This window comes from Medicago sativa, chromosome 4, assembly GCF_051527215.1.
Source record: "Medicago sativa cultivar Bolivia chromosome 4, Bolivia_mono, whole genome shotgun sequence".
NCBI classification, from domain to species: Eukaryota; Viridiplantae; Streptophyta; class Magnoliopsida; order Fabales; family Fabaceae; genus Medicago; species Medicago sativa.
The window spans coordinates 11,031,762-11,058,688 of record NC_140752.1 but is presented as its reverse complement, the minus strand read 5'-3'; the positions used below and the strand labels follow the sequence as shown (position 1 = coordinate 11,058,688).

The following is a 26,927-nucleotide window of genomic DNA, read 5'->3' as shown; positions in this document are numbered from 1 at the left end:
CCACATATAGGTTGCATGCAACAATACGATGGCTGCATGAAGCTTGGATTATTTGAACTATGATACAGATGGTATGCTTGCGGTCTTTGGCAGAACTAGTGCATCTCTTGGATTAGACATTGGAATGGGGTGGAGGTTTGTAGATTTTGGCTAAGAGATGCATGTATATAATTCATAAATCGAGTAGAGATTGATGATTTTTGCACAATGGTGAGTGATATGGGTGCTCAGCTACTGTCAAAATGTGTTGTTCTAAACTCTTATGCATATATTACTCTAGCTGAGTGGTGAAGGAGCATTCTTGAGTAATGGTGAACATCAGGAGTGTATTTAAATCTTCAAAGTAGTATTTACGTGGATTGAGCCATGGTGTTTTGATTAATTAATAACAATAACAACAAAAAGAAGACAACAAAGTCATGGCAGTGACTTACAATATTTATTTCCTAGTAATGTAAGGACATCTATTTTTTAAATTTAGAATTGTGTAAAATGAATATTCTCATTTCTCACAAATGTGAAAGAGTTTACAAGAGGTATTTATAGGAAGAAAGTACAATCATCCTATGAACAAAGCTAATCCAAATACAAATTCAATTGTAAAACTAGTTAACTTCAGACCCTAGTGATCAGAAGCTATGTAACTGCATTATTGTCTTCCTCCTTATTCTCTAATAATCATCAACTTTTTTAGGGTTTAGTTACTTTGTTAAAACATTTTTGTTTACCTTTATGATATGTGTTCATTTTAACTTGTTAATAAAAAGACGAGGGAGGTGTTTATGGATTCTAGTGACCTATTTGGTCTGATAATCGAAAACACCAAATAGAAACAAAATGGGGGAAAGTTGTAATGAAACCCTATGAATACCCAAAACGATCGATCAAAAGAACAATGCTCAAATATGTTGCCATAACAAATGCGAGAATGCATAAACAAAACAATAAACACACGATTTAGATTCAACACTGCGATTTAATGTAAACTAAACTGCAAGAAAAACCTAAGAATCAAATATGCCAAATAGACAAGAAATGGGAGAGGTTAACCTCAAAAGAAGAAATGCACTAAAACTTAGACCTAAATTTAGACCTAACATGTGCAATAAGGATGTATAAAGACTGTTTTTTATTAGGGAGAATCGTAAGACCTTGGAATGACCACATTTAAGGTTCAAATCAACACCACCAAACCAACCCAAATAGATTTTGTAAAGACAATATTGTTAGCCACAATTTTATTCAAATAAAGGAGTATATTAATTAATCGCAACATTTGCCACAATTCCTTCACGTAACAAAAAACATTTGGCACAAAAAATACTACAGAGACTTATAAATAGTGGATGGATTTACCTTATACCAAAATCCACATAATTCTTTTAAAATGATATTCATAGAAATTTATAGGAAAAAAAAATGTAAAACGGAAAAAAATGGTCTTTGAAATCATATTATGTGAAGGAAAGGTATTCTCACTCTATGATTTTTGTTAAAAACGATTTCCTCTAACTAATTGTGCACGATTGTGTCAAAAAAAAAAGACATTAATTTTATCCTTATTATTAAATGCAATAAAAATAATTTTTTAAATAAAAGTACGCTTTGTTTAAATTATTAGAGAGGAACAAAAATAAACGTTTTTTGATACAATGGAGAATTAAAAAAATACTTAGTTCTTGTAATAGAAAAAGTTTGTGTGTTGGTTGATGTTTTTTTTTTTTTTTATCAAGTAGTTTAATGGCTAGAATTCACTTTTTAAGGTGAATAAGTGAGGTGTATGAAGTTCGAACGTATGCTGCAAATAACAATGCATTGTCCCTGTCAACTTAACTATATTTGCAGGGACTGTGTTGGTTGATTTTAATGAAAATGATTTTTGTTGTGATTAGTTATGTAAAAAGATTAATTTGACTAAAAGATAATATATATTTGCCGAAGGAAAAAGATATTGAGTGTGAGAAATCGATTCTGAAAAGTTTGTTTGATTATTGATTTGAATTTAGTTGAAAGTGTTGAAGATCATCATGTTGTCATAACTTAGACATCTCAAACAAAGATTAACAAGATTTATCATCTTAGAATAAAGTTTAGTATTTTAAAATATTAAGATCACTAAGTTGTCACAATTCTTGCACATCTAATTAAGATTAACAATGTGTCATATCTCATACAATCCTATTATTTTGAATTAAAAATAGATATTATTTTAAAATTTTAAAATCACCAAATTGTCACAACTTACGTCTTATATATTTTTGTCATATCTCAACCAATCTTATTTTTTTCATTCTTTATAAATATGGTAAATAATAATGAGTTGAATTTACTATTTATTTTGAGACCAATAACACAATCATATAAAATGATATCGAACCTAATAGTCAAGCTAACAATTGTGGGCAGAAGCGCAACACAACCAAAATGAGTAGAGCTAACCCAAGCTCCATCCTTGAGTGCGTGTGAAATGCCTCTTGCACAAGTATATAACGATGAAATAAAAGTAATAAAGAAAAAAATTGAAGGATCTAGCCTAGAAGCATGTAGAGGAAGCAATAAACCACAAAGCTTTAACTTTAAAGTCGTAATCATAATGGAGAAAAGAAAGAAAAAACTCACACCATAATGTCTACTTCAACTGACCGATGTTAATATTGTTAGACCGAACACTTAAGTTTGAAACACAACGTTGTGTGTAAGTTCGAATCATAATGTCTACCTTCCTTTACATTTTTAGTTTTGTCTCCTCTTTTTTTCTTTTATTCACACTGCTTTTTAATTCTTTCTCCGTCTTCCTTTACTCTAAACTTTTACTCCTATTTATACTAAAAAAAATAGGTCAAGTTCATTGTTATAAGATGACAAAATAGTAAGGTTGTGGAATTGTAAGAAGACTAAAATTGCAGATGCAGTTATTATATGCTGTTTAGGGCAACAATGGGAAAACAGAAAAACAAAGTGGGAAAACAAAGTTGTGATGAAGCTAAAGATGTGAAACACTTTAAAATTATCACTACTTATTTTTTTTGGAAATTTTGTATTTGATCGGACAAAATTGAGATTCTATCGAGATAATTCTTGTATAACCACAATTTTGTGAGTTGAGACTTGAGATCCTCTCCGTTTATACAAATAAATGGAGATTGCCATTATAAAAGAGATAAACATAAAATAGATGATGGATCCTATCATTATATGGGTCCTACCATCATTAGCTATTTTTAAGATTTTTTGTGTCTTTATCTCTTCAAATGGAAGAAATGGAGAATAGTTTAAATGGAGAGGATTCTAACTTCAATTTTGTATAAACATTCTAATTTTTGTCACTCAACAATAAAGTATATATTTAGCCGGATGTTAAATAGATGAAACACTCGTTATTGTTATAAAGGTTGCTAATCACTTTTCTTTTTTAAGGGACAATTGATTTACATATTTTGCATAGACCGATAAAAAATATAACCTGTATATATGGTCATATGGATTAAATAAAGTTTATTTTTTCTATAATATACAATGACCATCTCTATCACTGCTGCCATTATGTTGATTATCAACAATTGATCTTTCTCACCAGTTCAACTTAGAAGCTTTCTATCTAAGAGTTCACTCTATGAATGTTGTGCCAACAATATCTATCACATAAATTTTTACACTTTATGGCAGTGGGTTTAAAGAAATCCAAACATAAAATAGTTTAGTACCCTCTAAAATTAAAATGAATGCTGTTATATTATATAAAAGGTATATAAAAACTGCACCACTCTTGACCAAATAAAAAATAAAGAAACTGCACCACTTTGTAACAATCAATCTTTGTTCTAGACACATCGATTTATAATCATTAACTAATGAAAAAAAAAACATTGGTTTATAATCATCGATCGTATAAATTGCGCCCTTATAATGCAATCACATTCTCCGATCCAATAGCTGTTTTTGTTTGTGTGTTGATTTATCCACTAGAAATACTAAGAATACCCACTCGAAATACTAATCTAATGTACCGGAAAATACAACATTTTAATTACTTGACCAACCATCAAGAGAAGCAAATCGAATAGGTACACCAATCAATAAAATGGATGAAGTAACAATTAATGCAAAAACAGCTAATTGAAAAGCAATAGTCATGTTTCTAATCCTCTAATTTACCAACAAAAGAACTATACCATTTGATCCCCCAACCCCTCTTGACCCCTTAAAAAAATAAAAAACGCATTATGGAGGGTTTTATCATGCATCCATTGATTTTAAATGACACCCCTTTTGAGGCATGGATCAAGGGGTAGTTTGTTTTACTTAAAAAAAAAAAAAACATGCTGGATCATGCATATATATATGGATAGAGAACTAAACCATAGTTCACAATCTTGTGCAGTTGCGTTGAATGTAGGTATTATGAGATACTGTAACATATTCATCTCTTTAACATGTCCATCTATAACAGCTGGAATAAACCAGCTACTGCAAATAGGATGTGTTCCGTAGGTCTTTGGCGAAAGAGTCTCAGTTTTCACGAGAAATTACTTACTCTTTAGGATCAAGGATGTTCACGGTTCGGGTTTGGCTAAACGTGATATTCAACGCAGTTGTGCTTGGCTAAATGCGAAAAATTAGTGAAGATGTAAACTACCAAACAGCAACAGTTATTTGATCACAATCATCAAGTACTAAAGAGACTTTTCACATTTCTCAAATCACAACCCAGAGGTCCAAGGCATATTTACTACTTACAAATAACCACCCCACCATACAAGTAGACTCAAAATGGTCTATAAACCAACAAAGGCTTTTACAGATTGTCAAACTAATAACAATATCATATGAAAGTTTTAGAATTTATCTACAGGTACACCATCTCTTGTAACATCATATGCTTCCCTACTCCTTGTTTTCTTCATGCCAGCAGTCACATAGAGCTTCGATCCCTCGGAGAAAATGGTTGTCACTTTTACCCAGATAATAACTTTTGTCTTCATTCCCTCTATGTCTGCTAGCTTTCCTTTCTCCAGATAACCTGTAACAGTGGTGAAGAAACGCAAGACGGATGAATCCTTATAGCCTACTTCGCAGACCTGAGGAATGAAGACTTCAAGCTTTCCAGTCTCTTCGTTGAATTCGTAGTTTGTTGCATCACGAGGAAAGATTCCTATTGGTAGATCATACTCCTTTAACAACTCTGGTAATGGCTTCTGCATTTTTCCTGCAAAGTGATATAATTAAGTTCCTTTCAATATAGAAATATATCCTTTGATGTTGTACAAAATACCATTATTGCTATGTCAAATAGAACTGTGATTTCAAATCATGTGACAAAGGTGCATTTAATACACTTCAATAAATACACTTATGTATTCATATCTCTAAAACTGTAGTAATGGAAGAAATGGAGAGAATAAACAATGGAGAGGATCCTAACCCCTTCATGATGTTTATACCTATTGCTTGAGGAAAACCTTTTGGATAATTAGACAATTCATGAAGTGGAGAAATAAAGTAGAACCATTGGTGGTTTTGCTTCATACCACTAGTGTCAAACTGGTTTAGAAAATTTCTAATAACAAAATTATAGAAGGAATGATAGCAAAATCATATACTCAAAAGACATTTAAAAATTGATGATAATTGTAGAAAAATAGAGAAGAATAAAAAAAAAATACTGACTCAGTTCATACAGTTTAAATTCCTTTTCACTGTTTAATTATTTTTCAAATAATTCTGAATGTAGCTTCGCAAAAATTAATAGTAAACAAACATTTAGAGAAGAAATTATCATGCGGTAAAAAAAAGAAGAAATTATCATTGCCAAAATAACTTATAAACAGACCACCATGGTTCAAAGTACTAAATTTCTCAAGTTGCTGCTCAGTCCACACTAACTGTGGAGATCCATTGTAAGATTAGGGCACATATCCGTTTCGAAAGTCACCAATTACTAAGGTGTATATTAAGAGAAAAACCGCAAAGCATCTAAACATGGTTGATGTAATTACATGCAATGGGGATTGGAAGGAAAAATTGAATTGGGCCTAACTCATCCCTACAAAATAGGCTTGTAAATTGAGAGAATTCTCTCACTTATAAATACATTTTCAGGTCATATCTCATTCAATGCGAGACTCAACAAAGGGAAAACTTGATCAGTACATAATACAGATATGAAAAAAGAGAGACGAGAGAAGACAGAAAGGTAAGGAAAAAATTGGACATGAGAGGGGTGAGAATACAGGGTCTCACAATACCCTACGCTGATGCACAGAAAAACAATACATTAGATTCATCCTAACTGCGAGTATTTTGATCCAGTTTTCTATCAATTTCTCAATTTGGGATTACAAGGTAAAAAAAATGAAATCTTAAATGTTGCACAGGTTTCATAGCCAGGAGTCCAGGACTTGAAAAGATAAATGTTTGAGCAACATATGGAAATAGGAAATACAAACCTTTTACTTTGTTGACCAACCATTTGGTTCCGCCTTCGATACTGTTCGACAGTGACTGCATATCAAAAGAAGAAGGTGTCAATAAAGACATTATCCAAGCAATGAAAATTCATCTTTTGCATTTGCTCTAGTTTTAGAGAAGCATTTAATTTCAAAACTGAACATGTGAGAAGGTCATTACTCATTATCTCTAACAGGAAGATAAGGTTTGTAACAAAGCTAATGCTGGATTATGACACGGTGACTTACAGACCTAAGTTGCAGATCCTCGCGTCTTTCCCTTGCTTAATCAGAATTAAATACTCCTACATCGCACTCAAACTACATAATCTAAATTATGTTTACTGACATGAATGACCTATTTCTCATACAGCTTCACTACTCCCTCGCCGTAACAGAATCATCTCATTAATTACAAGATCTTAAGAATCAACCAATGTCTATATCTCATCCACATCTACAAGTAAAATTAGGCTTATTACCACATTTCCCCTCACCGATGTCATGACTTATTCATCAAAAACTAAGAGCTGGTAAATGCAACACCAACAGGGTGGATTCTATGGTGGTCCACAGTGGACCAGTACTTAAAATCACCTAAAATTCTAACGACAAGCAACAATGTGCCTCTGAAGTAAGAGTTAACGGTCCTACTCGTCATCATGGCTAAGACAGTGACCTGATCGTTATCGGTTAGACAAAAACAAAGAAAAAATGAATATGAGTTGACTTTTGAGCCACACGTATTCATTTTTCCTTGTTTTTGTTGAACTGGTACCGATCAAGTCACCGTCCTAGCTAGGAGGACCGTGAGCTTCTACTTTGAAAAGGTTGCGTCTTTCGTCAAACAATTTTAAGTACTAGACCACGGTGGACGTGACCATAGAATCTGCTTACCAACAAACATAAACATCATTGTGGAAAAATTATTTACCAATTCAAAATTCAGATATCTTACAAATGAAGAAAACTTTTTTACAATATCCCATCAATTCAATTCAATTGATCAAATATAACAGCGTGTTTCCAATTTCCATGAGGTTTAATTATCCAAAAATTAATAATTTTGGAATCTTTTTTGAGATGATGAATATAAAAAACTGAAAAATTGAAAAGGGGAGATAGATAGATACATTGATTTCATCACCGACAGAATTAAGCTCCTTGCTGGCTTTCTGATTGAACCAATAGGATCCAACCTTGTTGAATACTTGATCCATTTCTCCTTCTTTCTACAATCAGAAAGAGAAAATGAACAAAAACAGAAAACAGGGATGATGGACAACAACGATACCAAGTTGGCTGCTTATTCGCTAGGACTTTTTCGTCGAGTAAATACCCAAATTCGTCCCTGAATTTGCACGAATCGGCCAAAAACGTCCCCCAATTATTCGAAATGCACGCTTGGTCCCTGAATTTAACAAACGTCAATCAAATTAGTCCTTCCGTCCAATTGCTCCGTTAGTGGTGCTGAGTTGTCTTCCTGCATGGCTTATTGGCTTGTACACGTGTCTACAAGGAAGCCACGTGTACAAGGACCAATTTGATTGAAACACACAAAATTTCAATTGTACTTTTGAATTCAATTTTTCCTGCTTTTCCAAATTTACCCTTGTAATACCTATACCTTTTTCATGATCACATTTCAGCCAGAACATCAAAAACATCCCTGTCAGTTCTCCTTCCCGCCTAACCGTTCATCATCTTCATCAGCATCATCTCCGGCAAGGAACTGTTGCAAAAGAATCGGTTTTGATAGAAGATTTCGTCATTTCATAAGGTAACGCCGTTCCTGTTCATACTGATGTATAGTAATAGCTGTTATAGGTTTAGAGTAATCTCAGGGACTGTTTTGATAATAAGTAATATAATCGCAGGGACTGGTTTGATAGTAAGTGACATAATTTAGGGACTGTTTTGATAGTAAATAATATAATGTAGGGACTGTTTTGATGGATAGTGATATAATTCAGGGAATTTTGTTTGTAATTGTGAACATTGGCAGGGTTTGATTCCAGCCATGCAGGAAGTGATGCCAGGGGTGCCACATAGATATTGTGTGATGCATCTTTGGAGGAACTTCACAAAACAATGGAAGGATAAGGAATTGAGAGGAGTGGTATGGGAGTGTGCAAGGGCAACAACTCCCACTCAATTCAACCGCATTATGGAGAGGGTGAAGAGGCTTAATGAGAAGGCATGGGAGTATCTTAATAAATGGCCAAAGGAAGCATGGACTAAAGCATATTTTAGTGAAAATTGCAAGGCAGATAACATAGTGAACAATGCTTGTGAGGTTTTCAATGGAAAGATCTTGAACTATAGAGGGAAACCAATACTCACTTTTGCTGAGGAAGTTAGGTGTTATGTAATGAGAAAAATAAGTCAAAACAAGATGAAACTTGATGGGAGAGCTGGACCACTGTGTCCTTGGCAGCAAAGCAGGCTAGAGAAAGAGAAGAATGCTAGTCACAATTGGACACCACTGTGGAGTGGTGATACTCCAATGCAAAGGTATCAAATAGAAAATAGCTACAAAGTGAAGGTGGATGTTGATCTGTTTAAGCAAACTTGCACTTGCAGATTTTGGCAGTTAACATGTAAATGTTGCATTTTTAGACTTATTTTGATGGTTTATATTTGATATACTTAGAATGTTGTAAATGTTGTAAATGTTGTCTTTTACATTGGCTGTATTGTTGATTGTATTCACAGGAATGCCATGTATGCATGCATGTTCAACACTTGCTCTGAGAGGCTTAAAGCCAGAAGAACATTGCCATGCTTGGTTGACCCTTGGATCATATAGGGCAACTTATAACTACTTTATCCAACCAGTGAATTCTCAAATATATTGGGAACCAACTCCTTATGAAAAACCTGTGCCACTAAAGCTAAGAAGGGCTGCAGGAAGACCAAAGAAGAACAAGAGAAAAGATGGCAATGAGGAACCTCTTGGTGGGAGTCAAATGAAGAGGACTTACAATGACACTTAATGTGGAAGGTGTGGATTGATTGGTCATAACTTAAGAGGATGTAATAAGCAAGGTGTTGTTAGGAGACCAAAAGACTGGATTGATACTAAGCCAGAAGAAGAAAATGTTGGAGGGAATGCAGATAATGCTGGAAATGATGGAGGTGTTGCAGAAAATCCTGGACATGTTGTAGCTGGAAATGATGGACATGGAGGTGTTGCAGAAAATCATGGACATGTTGTAGCTGGAAATGATGGACAAGTTGCACAAAATGTCAGTGTTGGAAATGTTGCTGGAAATGAAGCAGTGCTTAGACAAGTATGAATGTTAGATTGTAAGGATCGATTTTCTAGTAAGTGTGGAAATTCAAGGACTAATTTGATTGAAGTTTTTATTAAACAGGGACTGATATGATTGAAACTGTTGTTGCAGGGTGTTCCTGCAAGGAGGTATGGCGTTAGAGGTCCAGTTATTTCAAATGAGAGGCCTAAGCAAACACCAGTGAGGGGTCCTGCACCATCACATCCAACTGCTCCTGGCGTTGTTTGAGTGCCATATCCAAATTATGGTCCATCCGGTTCAAGTCAACCTAAGTTCATGGAGTTTATCCCAACCCCCGGCTTTCCAAAGAAGTGAAGCTTGATGCATGCTTAGATTGCGCTTTTTGGAATATTTTGCTTTGGTTACATTATGCCCTCTAGTTGGGTTCTTTTTGGCTATGTAATATTTAAGAAAATCCTCTATGACTTATGACTTATGACTTGTTTATGACTTATTTAATGATATTTCCATGGATGAAGTTGTGTGTTTTGTCATTTTTAATTCGTTTGCTGCAAATATATGCATCAAGGATCAACTTGGAAATATGTTTATATAATTCAAGGTCTTATTTGACGTTTTTTTGAAATAATTCAGGGATCAATTTGATAGCAATTCAAAATTAATAGGGACTGTATTATAAAATATTTTCTGAAATCAATCAATTTCGTCCTTGAAATTTTTTGTCATTATACATCAATTTAGTCCCTGCTTACGTGGCATCTGACATGGCAACCCATCTGAGAGGTTAACGGCCACGTCATCACCGTTAACACCCCAAATGGACGTAGGGACTAATTTGATTGACGTTTGTTAAATTCAGGGACTAAGCGTGCATTTCGAATAATTGGGGGACGTTTTTGGCCGATTCGTGCAAATTCAAGGACGAATTTGGGTATTTACTCCTTTTTCGTCACACTCTTAATTAAAAAAGTTATTATTTGATAGATATAGAAGAGAAAATGAACAAATAAATTTATTAAGGAAAAAGAAAATAATTTGACTTTAAGTGCATTGTTTTTTTATTTTATTTTTTATTTTATGAAAATTACATTTTTTTTATCACTTTATTTAGGTATCTCATTTTAAAATCATCTAGTTTTGAACAAATTTTTTATTGGTTTCCTTGTAGTTTTATGAGTTTTCCTTAAAAAAGAGTGTTGATCGATCAACATCATTAAGTTGTATGTTAGGTCACTTAAAATACGCCAATTCAAAAATTTCAAGTAAAAAAATACGCCAATTCACTTAAGTCATATCCTTAAAAAACCGAGTGATTTTAACATGATTGACCAATTCTTTGAATAAGTAAAAATAGGGGATCAAAGATGTAATTATATAAATTATTCAAACGGGTACAATGACTGTCTTTCCACACTTTTTATTGCATATAAACTACTATATTAATTTTGCTAGCGTTAAAGCGGGCACGAACATGCCTGTCATTCAACTTTTACCAATGAAAATAATTGAAGCTATAAATTTCATCAGAATATTATTAAAAAAGTTAGTTATTCCCTCGGTCCTAAAATATTCACCTTTCGAGGCTTTGAGGTGAATATCTAGCAACTAGACTACCTCACAAAAAAAGAGTGTCCAATTTGTTCTTATTGTAGTGGAGTTCTTCATATTTTTATGGGATTTAACTATTTTTTACTTAATAATTAAAATAATATTATAAAAAATAAAATAATCTGTAAATAAAATAGTTTAAATGAAGGGTAAAAAGGGAAAGGAAATCCAGTCCAAATTGATGAATAAATATTTATATTTAGACCAAATGACAATAAAATAGTCATTGAAAACTCATACACACAAGTGAGTTAGTTTCATGTAAGAGTCGTATTGGATATGGTATAGCCTAGTTATTAGTTGATGTTGGTTACTAGTTAGTGCCTATAAATAGGCTTGAGGTAGTCAAATTTGTACTCATCTTTATCATTTGTAATATTCACATTTACTATCAATACAAAATTCTTGAGCTTTCTCTCAGCTTTATCCATGGATATCACGTTTCATAACAATTTATTTTTGAAAATTTCATAATTATTAATTACTATCGAGAAAACGAGCACATTAAGTTAACTATCCGCTTTTCTGTTGCACTTAACGATATATCTATTAAGAGAAATGATATTTTAACAACCATTTTTAAACAACTTTTGTGACAACTTTCTCTCTCATACTCACATTATACTTTTATTCTCTCTCTTCATTTTTCTCTCTCTATTGTTATTGTCCAATAAGAAGAGAGAAAAAAAGGTTGTCATTAAAGTTGTTTGATTTTGGTTGTCAAAATATCACTCCTCATCTATTAAGTACTAGCATGGACACCCGTGCCAAGCACGGGCTAGAATGTCGTTATATTTGATGGAGGGAATATTGTGATGTATCAGGTGTTACTTAAAATTTTAGATGGAGTTTTGGTTGTATCATTATCACTTGTGTGGTTTCTCTTTATCCAAATTGTCGATCTACATCAATGTAGGCTCCCACAGAAAGCCCAACGGTGGTATCACATCCGGGTTCGACGTTGTGGGGGATCGAGAGTTGTTCTTGGTGGTGGACTACAGACACAAAGATCCTAACACTTAATAGAGAGATGTTAATGTCTCAAGTGTGAGTTAAAATTCCGTATTGTATGCAAGAGTAGATGCGAGAAACATATAAGTGAAATGACTCATATACATAATGCCTTAAGACTTTGAAAGAAGATAGGATGTGAATCTCACTTCTGTGATTGATCTTAGCTTAATGTGATAATACAATCCATTGTAGGATCCTAGCCTAATGTGATGATTTGTTTCGTTATTTTTTGAGTGCCATTTGTTTAATTTTTCATCTTAAATTTTAGTTTTTGAATGTGATTAGCTTTCATGCACACAAAAAAAAAACCTTTGTCATTTCAAATTCCTTCACTTATGGTATTTCATGGGATCTTGCAATCGAAAAATGTATATGTATGATGAGTTGACAAAATACATATTCGTTAGACATTTTAAATAGATGTACATATTTTCAATAAATCTAATATTTTGGTAGCATAATTGCCCAGTAATATTCAACTTCTTCAACAAATCCATAAAATCACCAGCAATTCATTATGTTTCCTATGCTCTCACGAATAAAACGCACACTCCTTATTTTTTTTCTCTTTTCATTTCTATCAAGTTCAAATTCATTTTTAATCTTCTCTTCTTTTATAATTTACTTTATCTCTTCTCATGAAAGAAAGAAACAAACACCCCTCTATGAAACTGCCGCCAACCCACTTTTTTTTACCATGTCGGCTCTGTTTGGTAAGCCACCAAATGAGCTTATAGCTTACAAGCTCGTTTGACAAAAAAAGCTCTGTTTGGTAACGATCTTTTACCACGAGCTTATAGCTTATTTCACGAATTTCCACGAGCTTATAAGCTATTTTTCAAAAGCTACTTCAAGTAGCGTTTGAGCTTATAGCTTATATCTTTTCATGTTTTATTCCATTTATACCCTTACCACTTTAACTAAAACCCATGTTTACCCTTAATAATTAATTTATTATAATTTAAAACAAATTTTTTTTATCCTTCGTTTATACGTGTTTTACCCATGCTTCCTTTATAGCTTCGTTTAATTTAAACCCATGCTTATAGCTTCGCTTATAGCTTTTTACCCATGTTTTTTTATCCTATTTCCATTTATACGTTTTTTTTTTGTTTTATCCTTCGTTCTTTTTAACAAATTTTTTTAATCATATGAATTGATTATTTTTTATTTTATTCTTAAAATAAATTGGTAAACTTTAGTTTTTTTTATTAATGTATAATAACTGGAAACTGAATCGAAATAAATTGAAAATAAATTTTTACCGAAAAACAATAATTTAATAATATATAAACATTTATTAAATTTAAAATATTTAAATTATCAAATATCTTAAATATTAATTTATAGTAGTATAAATTTTATATGAATTAATAATGTCCTTTTATGTAATTTTACATTTATCAGCTAGTTCAACCGCTATTTTTACCAAACACTTTAATTAGCTTATCAGCTATAAGCTATCAGCTAAAAGCTATCAGCTAGCTTATAAGCTATCCGCTATTTTTACCAAACAGAGCCGTCGTGTCTCTGACCTTATGTGATATCTCACCAGATCACATACATAATAGTCTCACACTTAAGGGAGAGATGTTTATGTTTCATATGTGAGTTAAACTTGTGTGCAATAATATACATTGAGTAACATATAAGCAAGAAGAACAATATACCTAATGTCTTAAGATTTTAAGCAAAGATGTGATGTCAATCTCACTTGTGGAGTTTCTCATAGTCAAATGTGATGGTCCAACCCATTGTAGACTCCCTCAGAACTCTAAACATTATAGTGAGTTACACTTGTGTGCAATAATATACATTGAGCAACGTATAAGCGAGAAGAACAATATACCTAATGTCTTAAGATTTTACGCGAAGATGTGCTGTCAATATCACTTGTGGAGTTTCTCATAGTCAAATGTGATGGTCCAACCCATTGTAGACTCCCTCAGAACTCTAAGCATTAAATTTTTTTTTTTTTTAGTTTTTGAATTCATTTGTTTAACTTTTTATATCAAGTATAAGTTTTTGGATGTCATTTGCTTTCATGCAATTTTTTTATCCAATCAATATTATATCAAATACCTCCATATTTGGTCTTTGGGTGAACGAACATGCGAATGGAAAAATACAAAAGTGTTATGCTGAATTGAAAAAGTACATGATTATTAAACATTTTATAAAGATGTGGCGTTTTTTTAACCGAGTCTATTTTTTGGTGAAATATTTACTCTTAAATTTCCAACACTTTTTAACTGACCCATAAAATTGTCAGTAAGTCGCTATATTTCCGATACTTCCATGGACAAAACACACACTATTTTTTTCCCTTATCATTTCTTTCATGTTCAAATTTCTTTTCATATTCTAATTTAATTTTATTGTTGCTAAATTTATTTCTCTCGTTTCATTAAAGATGGGAACACAAACTTCCCTCTGCAAAAACACCATTAATCCATTTTTTTTAACCATGTTGTGCCTTCGCCTAACCTTATTTGACTATCAACAAATTACAGACGCATTGAGTCTCACACTTTAGAGATATATGTTCATGTGTAAATTGTGACTTAAAGTTCCACATTATTGGATGCCAAAGTAGACGTTGAGAAACATATAAGTAAGATGACCAATACACCTAATGCCTTAAGGTTTTGGATAATGATGTGATGTCAATCACAATTGTGTGGTTTCACTTAGCCTAATGTGATAGTCCAACCTACTGAAGACACCCTTAGAACTCTCAACATTACGATAAACGGTTTCGTTAGTTTTGGGATGCCAATTATTTAATTTTTATATCAAATTTATGTTTTTGGGTGTTGTTCACTTTCATGCAATATTTTTTAATCAATCTCTAAGATATTAAATTCCTTATCCTTTGATCTTTGGTGGAATTTAACCATAGATAAACACTTAAGTGTTATGCTGAGTTAACAAAATATGTGCTTAGTAAATTCTTTATATGTTGTTGCGTTTTTTTACCCGAATCTAACTTTTTGGTAAATTAGTTTTTTTAACGCAATCTAACTTTTTGGTAAATTAATTACACAAAAATCTTCAACTCCTTCAACAATTTCATAAAATCACTTGCAACTTACTTCGTTCTTTATAACCTCATGGACAAAATACACAATTCTTATTTTTTTTTAACCGGTATCAGTTCTCTCAATCTCAAATTTATTTTTCATCTTCTAATTTCTTTGATCTCTTCTCATGAAATAAAGGAACAAAAACACACTTTTAGTAAATTACCATTAATCTACCTTTTTGATCATGTTGTACATCGGTTTGACCTTATTTGGCTATGTCACGTAATTACGGACACAAAGAATGTCACACTTGAGGGAGATATGTTATCGTGTAAAATAAGAGTTAAAGTTCTACAATGAAAGGAATAGTAGATATTGAATAAGATATAAGTGAGATGACTCACAAACGTGTGCCTAAATAATTTGAGAGAAATTGTGGTGTTGATATCATTTGTCTAGTTTCTTTTAGCCTAATGCAAAGATACAACCCAATGTAGGTTACACTTGCAGTCCCGAAATTATGATGATTTGTTTTGTTAGCTTTTGAATGTCATTTGTTTAATTTTTTTATGTTAAATATTATATTTTGGAAGTCGTTCGCTTTCATGCAATTTTTATTTGTCAAGGCGATAACTTTTTTTATTTAACCTCTATTATTTTAAGTTCCTTCACTTTTAGTCTTTAGTGGGATATGACAAAGGAAAAACGTTTATGTGTTATGCTGAGTTGAAAAATACATGTTTATTGTACATTTTAAATTGATGTGACATTTTTAATGAGTCTAATATTTTTGGTAGAATAATTACTCAGTAATATCCAACTCCTTCAACAAACTCATAAAACTACCCACAACTCACTCGTTTTCCTTGTCATTTCTTTCTAGTTCGAATAATTTTTCTAATTTAATTTCTCTCTTCTCATAAAATAAATGAGAAAAAAAAACACATCTCTATGAAACCACCACCAAGCCACCTTTTTTACCATGTTGTGCCTCTGGCCTTATTTGACTATTTCATCATATCATAGACATAGAGAGTCTCACGTTTAAGGGAGAAATGCTAATTTGTCATGTGTGAGTAAAAATTCTATATTGCCAGCAAGATTTGATATTTATGAACATATAAATGAGATGAGTAATATACATATTGTCTTAAGGTTTTGGATGAAGATGTGGGGTTTCTCATTTTGAAACACAATACCTTGGTATATGTTCCTCATCAATATTATTGGACATCCAACTTTAAATCTTAATTTGTGGTTTGAAATATGCAACTGTTAATATCATTCAAGAACTCAATTGAATACCATTTGCTTTGTAGCTTTTTATTTTGGTCAGATTGACAAACCAAATCAAAGCTAATATTTTCCTTCTCGTTTTCTGGAAACAACGATAGAATAATATTGTTAAAGTGCTCAAATGGGTCCAAAGTTTGAGCAAGTATCCCTCGCTCTTGATTTTTTTGGAGATCTATATATTTTCCAAATTATTTGGATAAACAAAGTCAATAAGGGAACACAATGAATAAGTTTGATCTAACCCACTTGTTTTGGCCTGGGACTACTTTTAAGGTCTCGTGTTTGATTCTCTCTGCTGCCTTCATATCAATTTTAAGGTCTCGTATTTTCTTTTCAAATCCATGTATCAATGCTTCATTGATTTTCAATGGAATATTGAAGGATGAACCGGTTCTACGAACACCTGGAATTAACATGTAAGCTATGACCCTAGGAAAAAATGGTCAAATTGATAATAGATTAGAGCCTCGTAAGTATGTGGATAGCAGTTCAATTTCTGCCTCATGTGTATGGAAAATATTCGGCTGAGATGAGAGAACTCGTCTTATGTATCCCACAGGTTTTCCAACTAAAATTAGTCACTGCTAAGCGGTGATGTAAGCTTTATACCAATTTCATGATAACTCGAAAAAAATATCAAATATAAAATTAGTTACCAAACTTAATTGATACATTTAATTAGTATATCTAATAAACATTAAAAATCAATATTTATTATTATTATTAATAATAATATAATAATAATAACAATAATATTTAAAAATTGATAATTTCAGCAAGCATTTATTTTGTATTATTTTTGACCAAAAATTTTCATCAATAAGTTAATCGATTGTTAGAGCATCCACAATGGGCCTCTCCTTTTGGGTTGCTTAAATGAGTCTCTATGTACATGTCACTTGCTCTTATAATTAATACTTAATAAGATTTAATCTTTCAAACTCTAGGAGTATATATGTTACCAGAATAACCCAAGGACTTTCTCTTAGTTCGTTCCTTTTATTTTTCTTTTGGTTTTCTTTACTTTTTATTTTCTTTACTTTTTATTTTCTTGTTATTTACTTTTTTCTTGGTTTGGTGTTTGCCCCTCAGCTTTTTGCTTAGCTTTATTGAGAAGGTTTTGGTCCATCCCCCAACTCCTTTTGTTCTTATTTCCTTTTATTTATGCATTTATATAGTGATGCAGCTGGTTCATAATTGAACCCCATTTAACTAAAAAAATAAAAAATCTCTCAAACTCAACACTTCAAAAAATATTAAATGGGTCTTATTAATAAATAATTGTTGTGCATTTTATATTAAATGTGTAGTTTTTTATAAATAATAGTTGTTTTCAATAAGAAGTTATTACTTTCAGTTGCTTTAACATGTGCAATATTGCATCTAAAAACCCATAGGTCTAGCCACTGTATATGTTGTACACCTAATTTTCTAGTTCTATCTAGTGGAGGTTCGGTTTAAAATTAACATAAAAAAAAATACACATTTGTTGGCTAGTGCCCCTTTTAAAATAGATATATTTTGATTAATGTGTATATACACTCTTTACAACTTTGTTTGTATGAGAGGTAGTACAATACTTATATTATTGAGTAAACGTGTTTTATTCAAAATATTGATTGTTATAATGATTTTTTTAAATTACCATTTACATGCTCTTCAAAGTCAAATGAGGTTTGGGTTTTATCATTTTTTAAAAGTGAAAACGAACCAAACTGAATCGATGGTGTACGGTTTGGTTCGACCAAAACTGCATTTAAATAAAAGAGGAATTCCCTAAAAAAAAATAAAAGAGGAATTTTTTTTCTTCAAATGTTAGTATTTATTTAATACTAAAAATAAAATATATGAAATTCCGTGAGAACACATAATTCAGAAATAAAGTTGCAATAAAAATTTAGATTTTTTTTTTAGCAAAATTCAGAAATAATCATAGTAATAAAATTCAGAAAAACTTTTGCAACGTAAGAATCTAGAATATGTCAAAAAAGAAACTTAAGAATCTAGAAGAGAAGCTGCAACAAAGAAAAATGAAATCCTAATTCAAAATTCTTATAATGTAACACTAATCCAAACAACACAAAGAAGAAAAATAAACAAAAGCCTTAAAAAGACTAAAATACACACTTATTACATATGATTCGTGGTATAAAATGAGTAAATGACAAATTACCAAAAAAACTAAAGTTTGGCCCTGACAGTTAATATAGGATGCGCGACCTTGAAATGAATATATAGATAGGAAACTACTTTGTTCTCAATATTATAAAGGTCTCCGCAAAATAATGAACACATTGTAAACAAAACCGATAAAAGAAATTTCAATAATGTTGAGTTTCCTTTCAATTAGAAGAAACACAACCAAACTGGAAGGAATTAAAGTCGATTAAACTGAGATATACTTTAGTTATAAATCCGATAAGTTCTTTGTAAATTTGAGGAACATTGAGTAGCAATATGGTCATCCGCAAACAAATATATGGGAAAATAAATATGTTACATTAATAGCAAAAGAAATTTAATGAATAAGATCATATCATTATATGATGAAAATAATGTCTCAAATGACGCATTTTCAAAAATGATATATAGTAGACAATTATTTGGAACAAAATATAAATCATGAGAGAATTGGAACAAAATATAAATCATGAGAGAAGATTCAAGATCACTTTCGTTTATTCCTTTCTTCAGCTTCAAAATCAATTTCTCAACAAATTATTTGATAACTAACATTCTCCCTCTTATTTTCTCATGTATAGCTAAAAATCCAACTATTAGCAATAAAATCCTAAACCATGGTCACAAACCATGATGAAGGGGAATGGTCTGATGCAATCAACAATAAAATTTGATGAAATTGTAGGAACTAAAAGTGTTCTTGATCTTCTTACCGTTCTCAAAACCATTTTTGAAAAAATAGTAATAGTGATGAGAATAGGATGGGAGATAAAAATCTGAGCTATTTTATTTCCTTTTTGTGACAAAAAAAATCATTACCTTTCACTATTTTATTTTGGTTTTAATTTGATGTTAATAGGTGAGAAACAATTCAACGATAGTCTTGAATTAGACCAATTGTCAACATTCTTTTTTAGGACTGTTATAAGTGTTGAATAATTTGAATTTAATTTCATTAATTGGCAGTTGATAGTTTCTTGTTTGATTTTTTTATGGGCAGTTTCTTGTTTGATTTGATATCAGGCAATTAAATTTCTAGATATCATTTTGATCATAATAATAAATCGAATGATTTCTTAAAATAGAGGCAGTATATGGAAGTATGTGTTGAGACTGAAATACCAGGTGTTAAGCATATACCATGTAATGGAAATTTGAATTTTTCTAGCATTAATTAGCCTGACATTAATTAAAATGAGACTATGACATGCCACATGTACTTTTGACTGAAAATGGTTTCACTTGTTTATATTGTAGATGTAGATGTAGATTGTAGATGTAGATAAGGATTCGGATAGAGATATTGATAGTTTAGCCGAGATTGTTGTCTTTTCTTTTAATATAATTTAAAAAAAAATATGGGTATGAAATAAAGGCAAATAAATATTATCGATGTTGATGAGTGACTCAAACAACCATAAATATGTGTTTTATCATGCAATTTGTAAAAAAATTAACAAAAAAGTTTGAGTATGTGTTGATGGCAGAAATAAATAATTATGGGGAGATAAAAATGGAATGCTTGATTAGGTGATAAAAAGTATTTGATGCATGTGAACTAATTTATCAAATGAAATGAATGGATGAGATTTGATGTTAAAATAATTTATGTGAAATAATATATATCAACGCCATGTTTAGTGAAAATGAGTGATTGACAATAGAAACGAAAAAACTTAGTAAATTAAACCAGTTCTTTTGAATAGGAGCAAATGAAAATAATAAAGAAAATAGTGAGGTTTAGATAAAATTCATTGAAAAAAAATAACTAAAATAAATTTTCTACATTTTCGCAGGGGTCGGTCTTGTTCTACAACATACATGAATAGTTTGCACCACAAAAATGTAAGATAAAAATATAATATCTTGAGAACTATCAACTAATATGTTACCCAAAAATACTTGAGAATTCTCTGTTTTTTTTATAAGGAAGAATTCTCTTTTATATGCACAACTTCAACGTTGGAAGAACAAAACATTGACATGCCTTTCACATATCTCTCATTATTAATAGTGGCAAAAAAATTGTTTTGGAATGAAGAAATCTGATTCAAAACGTCTTTCAATTACGTCGCTTCAAATTAATAGAAAAATAATGAAATTCATTAAAACGTGAAGCAAACTTTTTCAAAAGCTGTAAATATATGTGGGGATGAAAACCCTAAAATTAATAGAGCCGACAGCTAAACCTATAAAAGGGAATCAAAATTCGGAAGGAAAAAAAAAGGTGCCTAAATCAATTTGATAATAATGAAATCAATAAAATTGAATTGGTCAGGAGGTAGAAATATTTGCATTTCAAATAAATGATATTATAAAAGAGAGATTTTGAGAATAATTTTAAAATTTTAGTATGAATTCTAAATGATGTGAAGATGTTTGAGACGGACAAACAATATTTATAGGAAAAAAGAAGGAAGTAATTCACATCAATTATGCTATTAATTTAGTAATGAAATTAGTAACACATTAAATAGCAAAAATAATTTGAATAAAATATTCCATTTATTTTTTTGTCATTATAAGCCTTTTAGTCAACTTGCATAATCATGTTAATTACAAAAGTCTTGCACAAATCACATAATATGTACCAATTACACAATACATTAAATGCACCTTTCAATATAAGGATGCCATGTGTACTATCAAAATAAAATAGTGCAAATATATATAATAGAGATTATCACATCTCATTATAATTTTTCAGCATATATCTCCCTTTAAAGTGCAATTTTTTCATCTATTTTTGAATAAGATATTGCTTCTTTTTTTCTAGCATATCCATAACAGATGCTATTTAAATAGGCTACAAAAAAAATCATATATTCCCTTTATTAGTAATAATAGTTTGCTCAGTGGTCAAGTGCACCTAGTTGTGAGTTGTGACATGAATGAATATTCTAGGCACCAAGTTGGTAATACTGATGGCATCTACCATAATTTCAATTTATCAAGACAGAACATTCATTCATGGCAATGCCAGATTGTTTTATTTCATGCATAACCTTTCCCAAGTCACAAGAGCAGCACACAGTAGAAAATTTGTCACAAAAAACTCTTCACTCACAAATTCACAATGACACACATGTGCCGTCGCTTTTATTTATCCTCAGACGTATCTAATCGATGAAAGACGTCCTTACATCTAGTCGTTCCTAAACCAGCTGAATCATTTATGTGGCTATTTCGCGTCATAGAGTTCAAATAGAAGCATGAGAACTTAAGGATGCTGCAACACCATCTTAAACCTCAATCAAACTTACAGTGGATATGAAAACTTGTAGAAACAAAGCAAAGCAGAAGAGAATGATAAACTGATTTCATTTAAGAAAAAATGTGCAATAAACGGAATACTATTCGTAAAATACAAAAGGGGTGCTAATGTGATACAGATGTATAACTATTTCTACTAAGCCTTGTTATATGAAACTTGAAAGCCAATCCTTCTAAATCATGACTAACTCAATGATGAGTCAGTTCAACAGAAATCATGTTGGCTGCATTTCAATCAACAAAAGCATTCTGTGTTTAAACTGGTGGATTCTGCAGGTTCTGATGTTGAAGCATAATTGGCGCAAATAATAACTCGGTCCCTGCAGGGTCGGAGCTTGTAGCATAATTGGTGCGCATAATAACTGGAAGACTCTTCAAGATCCATTCAAATACCCATGAAAGAGCGCTAACCAGCACGCATATAGTCCATCCAGCAGCATTCAACGGTACGCAATCTGCTAGGCCTTTTGCATACTGAATCACCAAAAACTGCATTACAACACAAGTGCCTAAAGCCACCGAGAAAATCAAGTTCTGAACAACTATCTTGAAACCTTGTTTTTTCAACAAATCTACGTTATTGAGCAGATTAAAGAGTTGGCAAAATAAGAATGTGTTGAAGATCATGGTTTTCCGAACTTGCTTTTCACTGTGAGTAATATGCCCCCCAAACTGAAGTATCATGCATAAAAAGGCCTGATACAAAACCTGATAAACAATGTTTTTCAAGATTTTCATGGTTATAATTGGCTGATTCCTATCACATGGTTGTTTGGCAAGCTCTTCCTCGCGACTTGGTTCCATCACCATCATTAGGCCACCTAGAAGGCACATGAGCACATTTATCCAAATCATTTGGATTGCTGTTAGAGGAGAATTTTCTGTGAAAATTGTTGTAATCAAGGTTATGAGTAACCCTGATATGCTAACTGTCAGCTGAAGTTGAATGAACTTTTGAATATTGTGATATTTACGTCTGCCGGCCTTCACAATTTTTTCCAATGCACCGAAACATGTGATAGTTATGCCACAACTCCCTTTGTCCATTTTGTTCCTCAGAGAATTAAGGGAAACTATACCTACATCGGCTACTTTCAAAACTTCTGAAGCATGACGAGTTATCAGCCTTTGGTCAATGAATGCAACCACATCACCTTTGTCTTGCAAACAATTCACCATACAAAGTTTATCTTCAGCACAGAAGCTTCCCATTGCAATGGCTTTCTCGACTTCATCGAATCTAGCTGCTTCATGCAAATCCTTAAATTCTTTTCCCTCAAGGTGACAGCCTACCGGCACTTCTATTCCAAGTTCATAAGCTATCTCTTCAACTAAATCGATGTCATCCTCTGAGACCAATTTGATCTTTATTCCAGTATTTTGGACACCTTGCAAAGCTGATTTTATCGATTCTTGACATTTTTCCTTGAAACCTATCAGAGCTAACAAGGTCAAATCGTCTTGCTCAAGTACCTGCAAATGTGTTTTTCTATAAGCAAATGCAATTGGTTTAAGGCCACTATCCTCCATCTCTATGATCTTCTGCATAAATTTTATTTTCTGGTTTCCCATGGCATGACATTCTCCTTGACCATCATAATATTGTGAACATGTTTCCAATATTGTGGATGCAGAACCACTCCAGTGCAAATGCAGAACATGTTCAGTGCCTAAAACTTCTTTCACCAAAACTCCACTCCCCCCTTTGTCAGAATTCAGCTTGCTATGCTTAAGAATGTCAAATCTTTCTATGAAAGATTTAATGTCCACTTCACACTTTGTTTCTGCCCAAGAAACAAGTGCGCTGGACCTTGGAGAAAGAGAAAGTTCTGGTGAAATAATCGATAAAACAACTCCTTCTTTAAGCTTGTCAAGTACAACTGTTTCTGAACCCTCAACTTCACAAATTTCTGTCTCCCCCTCCCCAATCCAGATTTCACTGACCTCCATTGGTTTAGAAATGAGCTTACCAGATACATCGACGCAGATGACAGTTACCAACCCCATGGTTGTACAAGCAGATAAATCATTAAAAACAGCTTCTTGGTCTGGCAATACATCATTAATGTGGTAATGGAGAGAAAAAGTAACCATAAGTGGCATTCCATGTTGCACAAACAATATTGCAGCTGTAAAAACACATGCTAGAATGGAAATCCTTCCTCTTGGTCTCAACAAAATATTCTCAAGGAGTTCCATCAACAAGCCAACTGAAACTTTAGTATCTGGCAATCCATCACCATCTCCATCTTTTTCACAAACTAGGCGAATGAACACCACAAATGCAACCAATGTAAAGATAAAAAGCGAAGCTTTGTCAAGGTAGGAAATCGGCTTCTCAATTAGTTTTTCCAAAAGGCCTCTCTTTTCAAAATGAGAACTCATTGAGCACTTCATCTCAGCAAAATCTGATTCGTTTCTAACTGATGTCACAATCATCTGTCCATAACCTGCAATCACCTCTGAACCAGCTATAAGAAATGGATTCTCATCACGATCAACTTTTTCTTTTTTTATTCCTTTAGCCAGCACAAGAATTCCACGACTCACAAGCAAACCATCGGCTGGAACTTCATCATGAGGACTCAGAAACACCATGTCACCCACCACAATATCAGATGCCGCGAGAGCAAGATCAACAGATTGTGACACTTCACCTCTTTTAACATTGAATTTCACCTCCTTGCCATTTCTCTTCGTCGGTTTGTTCATCGTTTTCCTATGACGCCAAAAGCTTGTTATTGAAGAGAATGCAAGCATTAGTAGAACAGAAAAAGCAATGGCAACACCATCATGCCAACCATACTTGAGTCCCTCCTCCATGTATCCTATGGCTAAGGAGAATAAGGCCGAAATCAGAAGCAATGAAACTGTGTAACGATTGTCCTTGATGGTATACCATAAAAAGTCAAAGAAGCTTGATCCAAGGTTCCTAGTGATCTTCTGTTCATTCCATAAAAACCAAAACTTCATCAACAAAACAAAAAAATTCATCTTTCTCAAGCATATGATCAAGCACAGACAGACACATTCCAAGTCAATGTGGTACTAACAACTCATACTTGAATTTCAATGATATATTATATGCTATGAAGCACAGACAGACACAGTCACAAACATCAGACATGACTCACACACACTTGAGATGTTGACCCCGATAAAATTTTGAGAAAATGACATAACTCAAAGTAATCACATGTGTCAGTGTTGTGTCAGACACCGACAATTGTTGGACATCAGAATACGTCTTCAATCAAAAGTGTCGGTGCCACGGAAATATTATACGCAACCCTAACACTTAATAAAACCAAGAAAGCATTTATATATTTGATCAAACACCCAACCATGATATTGAAGAGAATTATTACCTCTACCGATGAGTGATGAATTTGACCACGAAGAACATCACAAACTCTACCAACCCCACCAAACTCAAGAAGAGATTTCAAGTCCTTCTCCTTCACAATTCCAGCAATATCATTCGTAACGCGCAGTTCTACCGACGAAAGGGGTGATGCAGATTCTTCATAGTTAGCCCTAGAAGTTGTAGGGTTCTTGTATAACCTTGGAAGCCATTTCTTGTTGTACACGCTACCTCTAGTAGTTGTGAGTAAAGTAGCACCAAGTTCTATGTTGTTGCCATTATCTGATTCTGGGAACATGCTTGGTACGTAATACTTGTTTTCAAAAGACACAAATTCAAACAGCTTTCTTTCTATTCGTAGGAACTGAGAACCGTTAGAGTGAGACTTTTGCTATTTTGCCACCGTTTGATCAATCGAATTATTAAGATGCTGCCACGTGGTCTTTTTTTTCAACAAATGAAATTCAAATAAAACAGAGCATCATCAAGGACAAGAATATGAAGGGGCAAGATTGATGTGCTTTGTAGATCATAATGTATTGAATAAATTCATCGTGTGCTTTATATATCATAATGTATGATTTTGAATAAATTGATTTTGGTAAAATTTGATTTTGGCAAAATTGAGTTGAAGGTAAAATGATTTAGATTTGAATATATTCATGTAAAAATGAATTGAAAAATAAATTTAAGTGTGAAAATTAGTTCTAAAATTAGAAACTACAATTTTTAGTTTCAAGTCGAATCAATTATGGAGACAAAATCAATTCTATTTTTAGATATACTAAACATGTCACAATGAGTCCATTTTTTTTTGTTAAACATTTTTTTGGTCCCTATAAATATATCAAATTTTTGTTTTAATCTCTCTAAAAAATTTCTTCGACTTCTAGTCCCTGTAAAATTTTCAATCACCATTTTTTGTTCCTATTTTTAAGTTAACTCATGTAGTTTTTAATGAAATTGTGTAGAAATGTGTAGAATATTGTAAAAATCTCTCCTAAAAAATTAGATTTTTTTAATAAAACATGAATTAAATATAAATTTTTGGGTTCAATATGTTTTTGGCCCCTTTACATATGTCAACTTTTCATTTTAGTCCCTATAAAAAATTTCTTCAACTTTTAGTCTTCCGAAAGTTGTTCATCTTCATCAAAAGTTTTTCATCTTCATTTGTGGTCTCTCCTTTAAAGTAAACTCATATGTAGAATTCATATTTTTTAATAAATTTTACAGAAAAATTTATAGTAATATAAAAATCTCTCCAAAAAAAAATTAGAATTTTTTTCACTAAACATGAATTAAATATGAATTTTTATATTTTTTACAGTTAGAAATTCATATTTAATTTATGTTTTGTTTTAAAAAAACTTTTTTAGGAGTGATTTTTCCAATATTCTACATATTTCTGCACAATTTCATTAAAAAAAATACAAAAATTGACTTGAAAATAGGGACTAAA

The 26,927-nt window shown here is 32.1% G+C and overlaps 3 protein-coding genes across 4 annotated transcripts; 1 reads left to right on the top strand and 2 right to left on the bottom strand.

Annotated features, from left to right (window-relative positions):
* Positions 1-4,671: 4,671 nt before the first annotated feature.
* LOC146926270 (uncharacterized protein At5g01610) lies at positions 4,672-7,770 on the bottom strand. The gene is made up of 3 exons (XM_085758658.1): positions 7,580-7,770; positions 6,447-6,501; positions 4,672-5,206 (listed from the first exon to the last, which is right to left on the bottom strand). The coding sequence occupies exons 1-3, from the start codon at positions 7,664-7,666 to the stop codon at positions 4,836-4,838; spliced, it is 513 nt and encodes a 170-aa protein (XP_085614784.1). The 5' UTR covers positions 7,667-7,770; the 3' UTR covers positions 4,672-4,835.
* Positions 7,771-8,089: 319 nt separating this feature from the next.
* Positions 8,090-10,243, top strand: LOC146926269 (uncharacterized). 2 transcript variants are annotated; one of them, XR_015034077.1, is made up of 4 exons: positions 8,090-8,226; positions 8,452-9,046; positions 9,162-9,739; positions 9,854-10,243. XR_015034077.1 is itself a non-coding variant. In XM_085758657.1 (4 exons), the coding sequence occupies exons 2-3, from the start codon at positions 8,467-8,469 to the stop codon at positions 9,253-9,255; spliced, it is 588 nt and encodes a 195-aa protein (XP_085614783.1). In that variant the 5' UTR covers positions 8,090-8,226; positions 8,452-8,466; the 3' UTR covers positions 9,256-9,739; positions 9,854-10,243. The 2 variants fall into 2 exon arrangements, 1 of the variants encoding a protein (XP_085614783.1); XM_085758657.1 differs by having other exon boundaries at positions 8,452-8,960.
* Positions 10,244-22,132: 11,889 nt separating this feature from the next.
* LOC146926268 (calcium-transporting ATPase 12, plasma membrane-type-like) lies at positions 22,133-25,763 on the bottom strand. Its single transcript, XM_085758656.1, has 2 exons — positions 25,470-25,763; positions 22,133-25,044 (listed from the first exon to the last, which is right to left on the bottom strand). The coding sequence occupies exons 1-2, from the start codon at positions 25,761-25,763 to the stop codon at positions 22,357-22,359; spliced, it is 2,982 nt and encodes a 993-aa protein (XP_085614782.1). The 3' UTR covers positions 22,133-22,356.
* Between the last annotated feature and the right edge of the window lie 1,164 nt (positions 25,764-26,927).

Bases quoted from the DNA above. Each gene is read 5' to 3' on its own strand.
- LOC146926270 (XM_085758658.1), bottom strand. From the start codon at position 7,666: ATGGATCAAGTATTCAACAAGGTTGGATCCTATTGGTTCAATCAGAAA. The intron at 6,502-7,579 runs GTATCTATCTAT...TTTGATATGCAG, and splicing joins CTGTCGGTGATGAAATCAAT to TCACTGTCGAACAGTATCGA. The intron at 5,207-6,446 runs GTTTGTATTTCC...ATCACTTTGCAG, and splicing joins GTTGGTCAACAAAGTAAAAG to GAAAAATGCAGAAGCCATTA.
- LOC146926268 (XM_085758656.1), bottom strand. From the start codon at position 25,763: ATGTTCCCAGAATCAGATAATGGCAACAACATAGAACTTGGTGCTACT. The intron at 25,045-25,469 runs GTAATAATTCTC...TGGAATGAACAG, and splicing joins TTCATCACTCATCGGTAGAG to AAGATCACTAGGAACCTTGG.
- LOC146926269 (XM_085758657.1), top strand. From the start codon at position 8,467: ATGCAGGAAGTGATGCCAGGGGTGCCACATAGATATTGTGTGATGCAT. The intron at 8,961-9,161 runs GTATCAAATAGA...TTGTATTCACAG, and splicing joins GGTGATACTCCAATGCAAAG to GAATGCCATGTATGCATGCA.